The sequence below is a fragment of the Acomys minous genome (assembly GCF_964271855.1).
Source record: "Acomys minous genome assembly, chromosome: 17".
In the NCBI taxonomy this organism is placed as follows: Eukaryota; Metazoa; Chordata; class Mammalia; order Rodentia; family Muridae; genus Acomys; species Acomys minous.
In genome coordinates, this window is record NC_140500.1 from 49,448,746 (window position 1) to 49,463,026 (window position 14,281).

The 14,281-nt window shown below is 41.2% G+C and overlaps 1 protein-coding gene across 4 annotated transcripts in view; it reads right to left on the reverse strand.

Annotated features, from left to right (window-relative positions):
* The window catches only part of SLC25A26 (solute carrier family 25 member 26), a 137,609-nt gene that overhangs the window by 30,856 nt on the left and 92,472 nt on the right, over positions 1 to 14,281 (reverse strand). For 3 of the 4 annotated variants that reach the window (XM_084765496.1, XM_084765494.1, XM_084765497.1), the window contains one exon: positions 1,691 to 1,735. The exons of the other annotated variant lie outside the window; for it this stretch is intronic. In XM_084765496.1, coding sequence (XP_084621622.1) covers positions 1,691 to 1,735 — 45 coding nt within the window. The remainder of the gene's footprint in view (positions 1 to 1,690; positions 1,736 to 14,281) is intronic. 4 annotated transcript variants of the gene reach the window in all.

The window sequence follows — 14,281 nt, forward strand, 5'->3', positions numbered from 1 at the left end:
CTATTTTTAGGCAAAATTCTGTCTGTGGTAGAAATGAGGACATTTTTCCCAGTGGCTAGTTTGCCACATTTGAAGCCATCTCCATAGGGAGGTTCTTTGATGCTCATTATCTTCTTTGAGGTAGGCTGGTAACCTGTCTCACTGTCAATGAATCTTTAAAACAATAAAAACATCTTTAAGTGCCATATTCTGTATGTCTCTGAGGTTTCTGAAGACCTTACCTATTTTACCTTGTCTTTCTATAGAATTGTATCTATCTGTTATACCTAGGATGTATATTCTTGTGATAAAAATAAACCAGTAATTGATATCAGTTTACCTTTTAAAAGAGCAATGTTTTGAATTTACTTATTATTCTTTGATACACAATTTTTAATAGGATTTATTTCGGAGTCCAAGCTAACTCTTAGGATACTTTTAAAGAATGTTTTCTATAGGTACACCACACATAGAAATCCCATACAACTATGGTGGCACTAGCTCGGTTGTTTGTTCCTTTTTCCTGCAGCAGTCCTGGGATTGTACTTGGGGTTTTAAGCATGCTAGGCAAGCACTGTACCTCTGAGCTGTCCCTGGCCCCAATTCCTACCTCAATACTTTGCCACTTTCCTGTCTGGCTACTTATAAACCCTTCTCACTTGAACCAGAACTTCCAATCTTTGCAACACATGGTGTACATTGCCATTCAGTAGAGCCCCGTATGTGTTATGCACAGTGCAACACTGAAGTTGTACATGATGATGCTGACCATACCATGTAGTCTTCTTTTTATTAAGTCCTTTACAGTGCTGACAAAGACCCATGTAATTCATAACACTATCACTGCCCCAATGATGGAAACCAAGTACAATGTAATTCAATTTCTTCCTCTTTCCTTCCCTCTGCGCGCACGCGCGTGCATGTGTGTGTGTGTTTGTGTGTGTGCGCATGTGCACGTGCACATGCCTGTGTGTGGAAATAAGAGAATGACTTTTGGTAGCTGATCTTTGCCTCCTACCTTGTTAAAACTCTTTAAGACCATCTTTCCACACCATCTGTCCCACACCTCACTATTTCTGTCTCATCTCGCATAGATGTGCTGCTATTACTGCTATATATTACCATATCTGGCTTTCTATGAAGGTTTTAAGGACTGAACTAGATTGTCAGGCCTATTTGACAAGTCCTTTCACCTTCTGAGCCATCTTCCCAGCCCTCACTGTACAACTAAAGCAGTCCCTTCTCAAATGAGTGCTCCCCCACCCCAGAACATCTACTGGGGGTCAGCAACAGAGGGGAAGGCCAGTCAGAGCTCCTAGCCTGGTGCTGCTCCTGCCTGCCCTGACGTGGTAGCTAGAGGGGTTTGGCCCTAGCTATCTTTCCATTTAGCCTCATTGTTATTCCTTAATCCCTGCAGGCCCACTCACCCACACATGCTCACACACACTTTTCAACTAAGCAGAGAAAGCTTAGGGAAAGCAGGGAAAGCAAGGCATGGTGTTTCTGAACATGTGGGTTTCAGTTTCGTCTGCTGCACTTGAGAGCACACACCTCGACAATGTCTCAACTAGCCCATAAGTCACATGAAAAAATACTCTCAGCTGCTCGTAATTTAAAGATTTTAAACTTCTACTCACTATTACCTTCTCCCATTGCATACCCACACTGTCAGGCACTAGGAAAAGTCTTCGCATGATGATTAAAAACTTACTTTCAAGGATTCCCACAAGGGAAACTGGACCAAGGAGAAAGGAATCTGGAGAAAAAGAAAGAGATAATACAAATTAGGTAAAATACGTAAGTGCTTGACCTGACATTACTGTTAAGAACCTGCAATTATTACAGTGTTTCATTTTATTGCATGGCTGCAAAAAGGCTGATATTGAGCAAATACACAAGTGTAGCACATGTTTAAAAAAAACTGAGAAACTCTGGCCAAACTCTACTATTTCAAGTTCAAGCAACTGTGAAGCCTTGTGGAATAGAGAGAGAATTGCAGCACGAACAAGGCTGACATGGAAAAAGCATGCCAAATATCTCCCATTGTAATACAACGGTAAGACCCAATCAGGTTCTGTGTGAGAGCTATGACCGTGTCCTCCTCAGCAAGCAGTGTGGGGGTTTAGAAGAGCAATGAGCAGAAGAGAAAGGCTGAGAGAGAGAGAGAGGAAAATGGGGAAAGGTGGAAGATGGAGACAATGTGAAACACAAAAGGGAGAAAGAAAAAAGTGAAATGAGGTGAGCAAGGAGTGGAAAAAAGAAGTGAGGGAGGACAGCAAGGGAAGAGGGAGAAGGAAGCAGACAGGAGAAGGCAGGCATGGAGGGAGAAAAGTGGGGATGCTGGACAGGAAAGGAAGAGGGAGACAGGAGGAGAGGATAGAAGGGAGGGAAGAGAGGAAGGCCAGGGCCACTCACAGGAGCATGTCAACATGGCAAGCTCCAAGAACCTGCAGACTGCCAAGGAGGGGACAGCTGCACCCTTGAAGAAGAAAGGCTCCACTAATGGTGCTCCCCACAGACTCCAAAGTAAACCATCGAGCCAGGGAGAGGGTCCTGGGCAGTCATCAGGAGAGGTCACGATCATAATACAGTGAACGTCTGGACTATGGGACAGAATCACCAAGTCCTCAGGAAGCTGTTCCTCACATGAGCCAGTCAGTGCTGTTATCACACCACCGTGTTGATAGATGAGGAGGCTGGCTTCAAAAGAACTGTGTAACTTGCCAAAGGACACAGTTAGGAACTTCGGTCAGACCAGCTGGCTTCAGGGCCCTAGTTGCTATTTTACCTGCAAAGACATCTAACCATGTTTGATGGCTTACAAATTCACACATAGTATAACCTCTTCATTCATAACTGAACTTCTTGAAATTCTACATAAAGAAACCACACTCACATTTCCAAAATAAATGAACTCCAGTGGACTCGAGCAGCTGCTTACCCATCACTGCCCAGCACACTCAGTGCCAACAGAGTTGACACTCAGGGACACAGTGGCCCCAGTGTTGCTGGTCTCTATGTAGTTTAGCACAGGTATAGACTGTGTAGAATGTGCCCATGTGGGCTGTGGGCAGTGTACATCCCCACAACTTTTGGAGGAATTAACAGGTGTGTAACAACTATTTATCATCACATGAGCTCAGGGTGGGAAGCTACTACCGTACTTAGAACTCAAAGTCCACCAGCACCTGTCTAAAGCAGACAGTGTCCCGAGTGGGACTGACAATGGGCACAAAGAGAAGGTCTGTCCTACATAGAAAGAAAATGGTCGTATATGGAGGTGGGAGGGAGTTGGGGTGGTGGTGTCAGGGTTAGTAGTTTGACAAATGAAAATGTCGGAGAAGTTGGTCCAGGTCATAAGTAAGCAGTCACTCACTCTACATGTCAAAACCCCACAAGAAGTTAAATTAGGTTTAGTGTTTTGATTCCCAAAAATGAATCTGACATTGTCCATTCTGAAACTCAAGAGCTGTATTTTCAATGAAATGAAATATCAAAACCAAAAACCTGGCTGTAAAATAGGCTTCTAAAAACTTTTCTAAAGCCTTAAGAAATCATACTCTACCATGAGATACACCCAAAATGAGTAACAGGCAGGACTTGGAATCTTCTCATTTTAATTTTCTTCTTTGGAATTTTCCCTCCCAAATGTGAAGACACAACATTCTATAACAATATTACATTTCATGCTTGAAAATGAAAAAGGCTTAAGCTAGTGTAAAAATTGTTGCCAGAATTACTCATTTTTAATTAAATAACCTAAGAGACTGCACAGAATGTTACCTGAACTTATTTGGCTCTTAAGACTATTCAATTTAGTTCCAGAGGCAGCAGCCACTGGGGACTTCCAGCAACCCTGTGACCTCTGTGAGTGGTTTCCTGGAATCCAGCTCTACCTGCAGTTCCAGAGGTGGTAGCTACTGGGGACTTCCGCCAATGGTGAGGTCTTCCCCCGGCCAGTTCCTGGGTCCCAGCTTTGTCTGCAACCCCAGAGGCTGCAGCCATCAAGGACTACCAGGGACAACCGGAAGCCTAAAGGACAGTGTAAGAACGCACTCAACAAAATCTAGGGCAATATGGCACCACTAGAGCCCAGCTATTCTTCTACATTAAGCCCTGGGTATCCTAAAACAACTGAAGTGCAGGAAAAAGACCTTAAATCTAATTTATGAAGATGATAGAGGCCTTTAAACAGAAAATAAATAAACGCTTCAAAGAAATACAGGAAAATACAAGCAAACAGGACAAGGAAATAAATAAATCCCTTAAAGAAATACAAGCAAACAGGAGAAGAAAATAAAGAAAACTATTCAAGACCTGAAAGGGGATATAGAAGCAATAAAGAAAACACAAACTGAGGCAATCCTGGAAATGGAAAATCTAGAAAAGAGAACACGAACTACAGACATAAGCATCACCAACAGACTACAAGAGATGGAAGAGAGAATTTCAATCATAGAAGCTACAATAGAAGAAATAAATACATTGGTCAAAAAAAAATGCTAAATATAAAAAAATTTCTAACACAAAATATCCAGGAAATTAGGAACAACATTTAGGGGCCAAACCTAAGAATAATAGGAATAGAAGAAGGAGAAGATTCTCCAGTTCAAAGGCCTAGAAAAATATAACCAAATCATACAAGATAATTTCTCTAACCTAAAGAAAGAAATGTCTATAAACATACAAGAAGCCTATAGAACACCAAATAGATTGGACCAAAAAAGAAAATCCTCCTGCTGCATAATAATTAAAACACTAAATGTACAGAACAAAGAAAAAATTGTTAAAAGCCACAAGGGATAAAGGCCAAGTAACATATAAAAGCAGATCTATTAGAATTACACTAGACTTCACAACAAAGACTTTAAAAGCCAGAAGGGCCTAGGCACATATCTTGAAGACCCTAAGAGACCACAAATGCCAGCCCAGACTACTATACCCAACAAAATTTTCAATCACCATAGAGAGAAAGATATTCCATGACAAAACCAAATTTAAACAATGTATTTCCACTAACCCAGCCCTACACAGGATACTAGAAGGAAAATTCCAACACAACAAGGATAGAGGGTAACTACACCCAAGAAAACAAGAAATAAATAATTTCACACCAGCAAAAACAAAAGTTCTGAGGGAAGCACACACATTCACACTACCACCACCAATATTAAAATTACAGGAATCAACAAGCATTGGTTATTAATATCTCTCAACATCAATTGACTCAAATCCACAATGAAAAGACACAGGCCAACAGAATGAATGTGAAAACGGGATCCATCATTCTACTGCATACAAGAAACACACCTCAGCAACAAAGACATTATATCTAAGAGCAATGGGCTGAAAAAAGGTTTTCCAAGCAAACAGACTGAAGAAAGCAGAAGTAGCTATTCTTATATCTAATAAAAATAGACTTTCAACAAAAATTAATCAAAAGAGATAAAGACACTTCATACTCATGAAAGGAAAAATCCCCCAGGATGACATTTTGATTCTAAATATCTATGCTCCAAAAGCAAGGGGACCCACATTTGTAAAAGAACAATTGCTAAAACTTACATCACACATTGGACCCCACATATTAATAGTGGGAGACTTCAACACCCCACTCTCACAAATGGACAGGTCAACAGGACAGAAAATAAACAGAGAAATAATGAAACCAACTGATGTTATGAATCAAATGGACCTAACAGATATCTACAGAATATTTAATCCAAACACAAAAGAGTATACCTTCTTATCAGTACCTCATGGAGCCTCTTCCAAAATTGACAATATACTTGGGACAAAGCAAGTTCAACAGATACAAGAAGACTGAAATAACTCCTTGTATCTTATCATATAACCATGGATTAAAGCTGGACCTCAGCAACAACAAAAACGACCTCATAGAAACAGCCTACAAACTCCTGAAAACTAAACAACTCTCTATTCAAGGACCACTGGGTCAGGAAAGAAATAAAGAAATTAAAAACATTATAGAATTCAATGAAAATGAGGTGCAACATACCCAAACTTATAAGACACAATGAAATCAGTGCTAACAGGAAAATTCATAGCACTAAGTACCTTCATAAAGAAATTGGAGCGATCACACACTAGCAACTTAACAGCACTTCTGAAAAACTCTAGGACAAAAAGAAGCAGACACACCCAAGAGGAGTAGATGGCAGGAAATAATCAAACTCAGGGCTAAAATCAGTAACTTAGAAACAAAGAGAACAATACAAAGAATCAACAAAACTAAAAGCTGGATCTTTGAGAAAATCAACAAGATAGACCAACCGTTACCCAAACTAACTAAAAGATGAAAAGATAATATTCAATTAACAAAATCAGAAGAGAAAATGCAAATAATCATTAGGTTTTATTTCAACAGCCTATACGCCACAAAACTGGAAAATCTAAATGAAATGGATGATTTTCTTGGTAGACACCCTTTACCAAGTTAAATCAAGATCAGGCTAATAGTCTAAATAGTTCTATCACCCCTAAGGAAATATTAGCAGTCATTAGTCTAAAAAAACCAAAAACAAACAAAAAACAAGAAACAAACACAAAAAAACCAGGACCTCATGGTTTTAGCACAGAATTCTTTACAGACTTTCAAAGAAGAGCTAGTACAAACACTCCTCAAACTGTTCTACAAAATAGAAGCTGAAGGAACATTGCCAAACTCATACTATGAAGCTACAGTCACTTTGATTACCTAAACCACACAAAGATTCAACCAAGAAAGAAAATGTCAGACCAATATCCCTCATGAACATTGATGCAAAAAAGTGCTCAATAAAATACTTACAAACTAAATTCAAGAACACATCAAAAACATCAGTCATCAGCTATACCATTCCTGAGCACATTTGCTCAACTATGTCCATAGCAGCTTTATTCGTAGTAGTCAGAATCTGGAAACAACACAGAGTCCCTCAACCAAAGAATGGAAAACGAAAATGTGGTAAGCAGGGCACAATGGCACATACCTGTAACCCAAGCAGAGGCAGAGATAGGTGTGAGTTCAAGGTCAGCCTGGTCTACAAAGCAAGTCCTGGACAGCCAAGGCTACGCAAAGAAACTCTGTCTCAAATACCAAACCAACTAAACCCTGCCCCATTAAAAAAGAAAAAGAAAAAGTAACAAAAAAAAAAAGAGTGGTACATTTATACAGTGGAATACTACTCAGCTATTAAAAACAAGAAAATTATTAAATTTGCAGGCAAATGGATAGAACTAGAAAATATCACTCTTAGTGAGGTAACCCAGACCAAAAAGACACAGTTGGTATGTATTCCCTTGTAAGTGACTATTAGCCATATAATACACAATACTCCTACTACAAGCCACAGACCCAAAGAAGCTAAGTAACAAGGAAAGCCCAAGGGAGGATGCTTGAATCCCACTCAGAAGGGGAAACAGAAGAGACATCAGAAGTGAATGGAGAGTGGGAACTGGCTGGGAGAGGGTGTAGAGAGGGGAATGAGGGAGGAATCAGATGTTTGAGAGTGGGGGTGAGAGCGCTGGGAGAGAAGGGAAACTGAGTGGAGGAGCACCTCTGGGACAAGCTGGAGACCTGTGTGACAGGATAGGGCCCTGGTAAGATATGGGGGTGACGCTAGCTGAGACTCCTAGTAGTGGGGCTACCTCATAGCCAGGCAGGATTTCTTCTGGAGGGAGGAGGACACCAACCCACTCATAAATACTTCCACCCAAAATTTACCCTTCTACAAGAAATGTAAGGATAAACATGGAGCAGAGGCTGAGGGAATGGCCAACCAATGACTGCTCCAACCTGAGACCCAACCCACAGGAGAGAGCCAAGCCCTGACACTATGAATGATACTCTGTTATGCTTGCAGACAGGAGCCTAGTATAACTGTCCTCTGAGAGACTCCACCCAGCAGCTGATGGAAACAGATAGTGAAATTAACAGCCAAAACAGTAGGTGGAGCTCGGGAAGTCCTGTGGAAGAGTGGGAGGAAGGGTAGAAGGGACTGGAGGGGACAAGAACTCCACAAGAAGACCAACAGAGTGAACTAACCTAGGCCTATGGGGACTTAGAGAGAATGAAGCCCTAGCCAAAGGGCAGGCACAGAATGAACCTAGGCACCCTATACTTATGTAACTGATGGGCTGCTTAGCCTTCATGTGGGTCCCCTAGCAAGTAAAGTGGAGGCTATCTCTGACATGGACTTACTTGCCTGCTTTTAGTTCACTTGGCCCTGGCTGGGATGCCTGGTCTGACCTTAGCAGAAGAGGATGCGCTTAGTCCTGATGTGACTGAATGTGCTGGGATGGTTTGGTAGGGAGCAGGGTGTTCCCTTCTCTGAGAAGTGGAAGAAGGGAGAAGAGGGTGGGAGATTGGGATCGGGAGGAAAGAAGAAAGGGGTGCATTTGGGCCATAAAGTGAGTTAATAAATAGATTTTTAAAAAGACTATCAAATTCTCATTCCATAGATAAACATTTTGCCCTTTGCTTCTATTGCAAGTCAGGTATGAAATTCTTCCTTCAGATTAGAGGCAATTTACATATCATATATTGGAGAGCTTGGGCCCAACTATTCCCAGGGACAGTCACTTTACAAAGAAAGCCCACAGTGAGCCCCAGCTCCACTCTTTACAGTAAGGCAATTACATGTGCTATAAAGGCATGAATATATAATTATTTTTGGGGGCTCTTAGTACTGAAGGGTCCCTCATAAGATAAATTCCTGATGTGTGAAAATGTTTCAAATGTTAAGTCAGAACTGTACAGGCCACTTACTGTCATTCACATAAGAGGAGAGGGCTATGAGGATGAGCCACACAGTTGTCAGGCACACAGGCTCTATGCTGCTCCTAACATGGGCTATAGGAGAGCTGCCTTCCCCCTGCGCCCAATGTCTGGTTTGAAGTGAAACAACACTGATGTTTCTTCAAACCATGGAATTTCATACCTCAAACAGATGTAAGCTGTTATTCTAAAATGCTTTATAGATGAAGAAAATGAATAGCTATATACAGAGGCCTTCTATTCCAAGCTACAACATAGCCGTTTTATTGCACTGAAAGTTACAAAGTGGGCCACTGTTGTGACCTGTTTAATGCCTCCATTTAAGGTGTTCTGTTTGAGTAAGGCTGTTAAGACCCACGGCACTAATAAGTGAGCAGCAATAAACCCGCCCACCATCAAAGAGGCAGAAGCAGGGACCCTACTACCATTCAACACGGGGCCATTCAGCAACAAGGACAGCAGCAGTTCTATCCTAGAGCATATGTAAGGATCCTGGGTGATAGAAAATAAAACTCGGGTGTCCCCGGCCAGAAGTGCTGGCTTCACTAATGACATGGACAATGTACATGGCTATATCACAAGTAGGACTTACCTGTCCCCAAGTATTGGACTGCAACAACTATGCTTGAATTCAATCAATGCTTCTAACCTTATGATAGTAAGATAAATAACCTTGTAGTACTTTAATAAACAGTGATTTATAACTGAGGGCCTATAAAATATCATTCCTAAGGTATCATTTACCTCTACAATTTTATTATTCCATAAAACAATCACAGAACAAGATACTTTTTATATAAATAAGGCTGGATTGTAAGCTACAATAAATAGAGTATGGATGACCTAGGGAACTGAAGGATCAAGAAATTATACTTTAAAAGTGAATGTTATTACTCTTGGCAAAAATGACCAACAACTCTATAAGAAGGAAGTGTGAAAGAATTAAAATTACAAGGTGTAATGGTCAGTCCTAATTGTTAGCTTGGTTGGATTTAAAATCACCATGGAAACAACTCTCTAGCACATCTGTGAGGGATTATATAGACCAGGGTATTTGAAGTAGGAAGATGCACCCTAAACGTGGGCAGTATCATCCCATGGGCTAGGGTCCTAGACTCAATAAATCAAGAAAATGAATTTGGGCTCTGCTTCCTGACTCTGCTTCCTGATTCGATGCAATGACCCAGCTGTCCTCAGTGCCTGCTCACAAGCCTCTCGGCCTCGATGGACTGTGTCCACCCACGCTGTGAACCAAAATAAACCCACGCTCCCTTAAGTTGCTTTCGTTGCACTTGAGACTTAAAGGAAGCATGGAAGCAGTCAGCTTGCCACTGATATGGGGCGGGTAGAGAGCTGGCCCAGGTCCCTTTCCAAGGAACCCTCCGTGGGAGAGCTCTCCTCTGTTGCATGGCACTTTCCAGACTGCTTCATTTAGCATTTCCCATTCTCATGTCCCACAAATGATAGCCACTGTCCTCATGAATGCTCAGTCCTTTCTGTTCAATTCCAGTGGTGGCCAAGGACAAATGATGGCAAGATATTAAAAAAACAAACAACAAACAATTTCTTGCTTCAAAGTGACTTTCATTCTTAAAAAAAAAAAAACCAAGCAAAAACAAAACAACAACAACAACAAATCCAGGCTCCAATGACAGCCATCCAAAGCCTGCTAGCAATTGCATATCAAAACAGAGTTTCAACAGTAAACACCTCCTGGCTTATTCTGACTGAACAGTAGCCATCCACTAATCAGTGTTGCACATAGAGAAAAATGTGTATTTCAAAAAGAAATAAAATTAAATGGTGAAACACTGCAGAGTGGGGTAGCACAGCTCTTTGATCCCAGCACCCAGGGGTGAGGGTAGAGGACCCTGTCTCAAAAAGAAGAAAGGGAAATAATGAAAGGAAACCATTTTAGGTTACTTAATATGATATTCTAAGATAGCTTTCCAAAGTAAGCATAAGATGGTATGAGAGGGGGAAAAAATCTAACAGAGAGAAGATATAAGCGAGTGTTCTGAAGCTCAAGTAAATCCTAAAGACCACCAGGGAGAGCCACTGAGGTACTGTTAGCCTCTCCATCTCTAACTCGGGCATGACACACAGAGGAGACTTACCACACATGTGGGGCTCACTGATCCATCGCAATCACTCTACCTGGCTACAAGTGGCTCAGCGTATCAACTTACATGTCACTGTGCCAGTCACATGACACTGGTGTAATGAACAGAGATAAGAAAAGTAATGAGCACACGAGACAGTTAAAAGCAGTAAGGGCTAGCTTGCCACAGGCACAGGAAATGTCAAATAAGTCTCTCACTATTTTTCTAATTCTGTCTCTGTCTCTGTCTCGCTCTGTCTCTGTCTCTGTCTCTCTGTCTGTCTGTCTCTCTGTCTCTCTCTGTCTCTCTCTGTCTCTGTCTCTCTCTCTCTGTCTGTCTGTCTGTCTGTCTGTCTGTCTCTCTCTCTCTCTCTCTCTCTCTCTCTCTCTCTCTCTCTCTCTCTCTCTCTCACACACACACACATACACACACACACACACACACACACACACACACACACACACACACACCAGGGTTGGAGGGCCTGGTTCTTTCTTTCAATGGGACACATTAATGCTCTGTTGCACTAAGGTATCCTCTTTCTAACTGACCCCAAAAACACCACAGAGAAGAATCCAACTAAGTCAGTCAGCTGCAGGGTGTCTGCCACACAGATTCTGGAGAAGCCATCTGAATGTGGCAACTGGGTAGGGAACTTCAATAGATCAACCCACTGCCAGCCCACAGGAGTACAGAACTCTCACTCCCCAGTAAGGGGAGTCATGGTAATCCAATCTCCAAAGGAAATTTTAAATTTAATATAGAGTTTAAAGTGTTGTACATGAAGCTACTTAAGCCTTTCCCAGTACTGACCGACAGAAAACACAGAGGCAACCCTTTACAGAGGGCAACTCCAGAAAGGGTCATGTGATTAGTATTTCACACGGCTGAGTCAGGGGCACAGTAATAACTGCTCAGTTATTGTGAGGCTTACTATTAAGAAATATAAAAGTTTCAATTATTTGTGTGACAGCCAGGTTAAGAGAGAAACTGAAAAACAAACAGTTTTTATAAAAATAACTTTAAGGAGAGAGAGAAAGAGAAAGGGAGAGAGAGAGAGAGAGAGAGAGAGAGAGAGAGAGAGAGAGAGAGAAAGAGAGAGAGAGAGAGAGAGAGAATGAATTGTGTTTGTCTTACTGATGAACCCTCAGCTCAGCATGAGCCTCTTCCTCTCTGAGGTTCATCAATGAGAATCTTTCTTTCTTCCTCATATTTGTTTTCCTTTAGAGAGTACTTCTCCTCAGCAGCACACAGATACTTGAGGTTTTGGTCCATGAGGCTGACCTGCTCATCCATCTCTGGGCTTCTGGGCTGTCAGCTCAGCTGTCAGTCATTCCAAATCTCCTTGAAAACTCACCACCTCACGAGCCATCTCTTCACACTCTCCCCGCCTTTCCTGCAGTGCTCTCAGCTTCCTTTAGCTGAATTCCCCTGAGGTCCATCTTTCCTCATTTTTTCGAATCTGGATTTCAATCACCTCCGTATCTCTTACACTGTCTCATCAGCAGCTTTTGGCTTTTGTAGGGCAGTGGCTAGACGCTCCTGGGCGGGGTCCAGCTCCTCTTCAACCTGTTGGATCCCACGGCTTCAGCCTGTTCCCAACACACCTTCTTCCCACATGCCACCTCAGCAGTGGTGATTGGGCTGTGACTACTACCCAGCTGCTTATGGAATTGGGTTCTTAGCTCCTCTGCTCAGCACTGTTTCCCTTTTCTGAAGTCTTCAAAGCAAGTCTCACTGTTTTTAGAAAAACATTTAAGTATTGATCACCTACCTATGACAAAACTGCTCATCAAGATAAGAACAGGTAACATGTTAAAAAATAACAGCATATCGCATTCTCAATGCTGAACACTGAGTGCCAGCAGCTCAAGATTAGGAACAAGGCAAGGGTGTCTGCACTTGTCATTTCCATTCAACAGGGTACTAGAGGTACTAGCCAGTGCAATCAGGAAAAAAAAACTTAAAAGCATAAAACTCAGAAGAAGTCAAATTATCTTTACTTACAAATAACAGTATTATTTAAGCAGAAAATCCTAATAGACTAAAGGGATTAACATGTAAGTGTCTATCTTAACAGAATTTCTAAAAAAAGAAAATTAGCATTAAACAAACAAAAACAATATTGAATAAGCAACTCTGCTTACACTGCCATCCAGGCAACATAAACTACTTAGGAATAAGTTTAACAAGAAGATATGTAGTGCTACAGTCTCAAAGTTAGAAATATCATTAATGCAAACTAAAGTTTGAACTGAAGGCTATGTTGTTAATAACAATACTAAAATGCCAATCTTCCTCCAAATTATAAATTCCATGTAATTCCAACAACAATCCTAGCAGAATGCACTTTATTTTTAAAAAACATACATTGACAAACTAATTCTAAATTAAGGTGTCATTATAATCTACATGTAATACCTTGTACATTAGCTTTTTAGATTTTATCTGTATTGACTGTTCTGCCTGCACGTATGTATATGCACCACATGTGTACCTAGTGCCTGTGGAAGTCAACAGATGCTGTCAGATCCCCTGGAACTGGAGTTACAGATGGTTGTGAGCCACGGTGTGGGTTTAGGAGCTAAGCCTGGGTATCTGCAAGAGCAGCAGTGCTCTTAACCAGTGAGCTACCTCTCTGGCTCAAGTACATTGATTTTTTTTCCCTTAGAAATTTTCATCTACATGAAAATGTTAAAGAAGTGATAGCCACAATAATCCCTGAACTACATCAAAGATAGGATTGCCAACAGAACTTGATTTCAAGATTTTTTTTTTCCCTATAAATTAAGTAATCTGGGACAGGGAATAAGACAGCAATCGGAAGAACATAAAACAATGGAAAATAGGGAAATTCAAAACCAGTATTTGCAATAGATAGTACAACAACAGTGCATCCTCACATGCCCAAGATTAAGCTGTGACTCCAACATCTTGGACATACATAAAAACTAATGAGGGATGAGACAGAGTCCTAACCATAGAAAGTAAACACATAAAACTGGTAGTAGAAAAAAGATGAACATGTATTAGTGACCTGGGAAACAGGAGAAAATTTCTCTGAAAAGAAGTAATAGCCATAAAAGGAAAAACAAAGGAGGAAAATTAGATTAGAGCAATAGGGAGTTATAAAAAATAAGCCAGTGGCAGATTTTATAATAAAATCATCCACCTTGAAATTTCTATGTAATTTCAAGGACCTTCTAACAACCCTGACTAGCTTGAAAATAGGAAGAGTGCTGAAGACTCCAGGCTTCTCTATGTCAAAAGCTGCCACAAAACTATGATGAGCAGAATAGCGTGAAACAGGCAGAGGGTAATGCGATAGCACAGCAGTCCAGAAATACACGCTACATACACATCTAGTACCTTCCACATCAGTACAGAGACCATCGATGCTGCTGGGAAAACCGGATGTCCA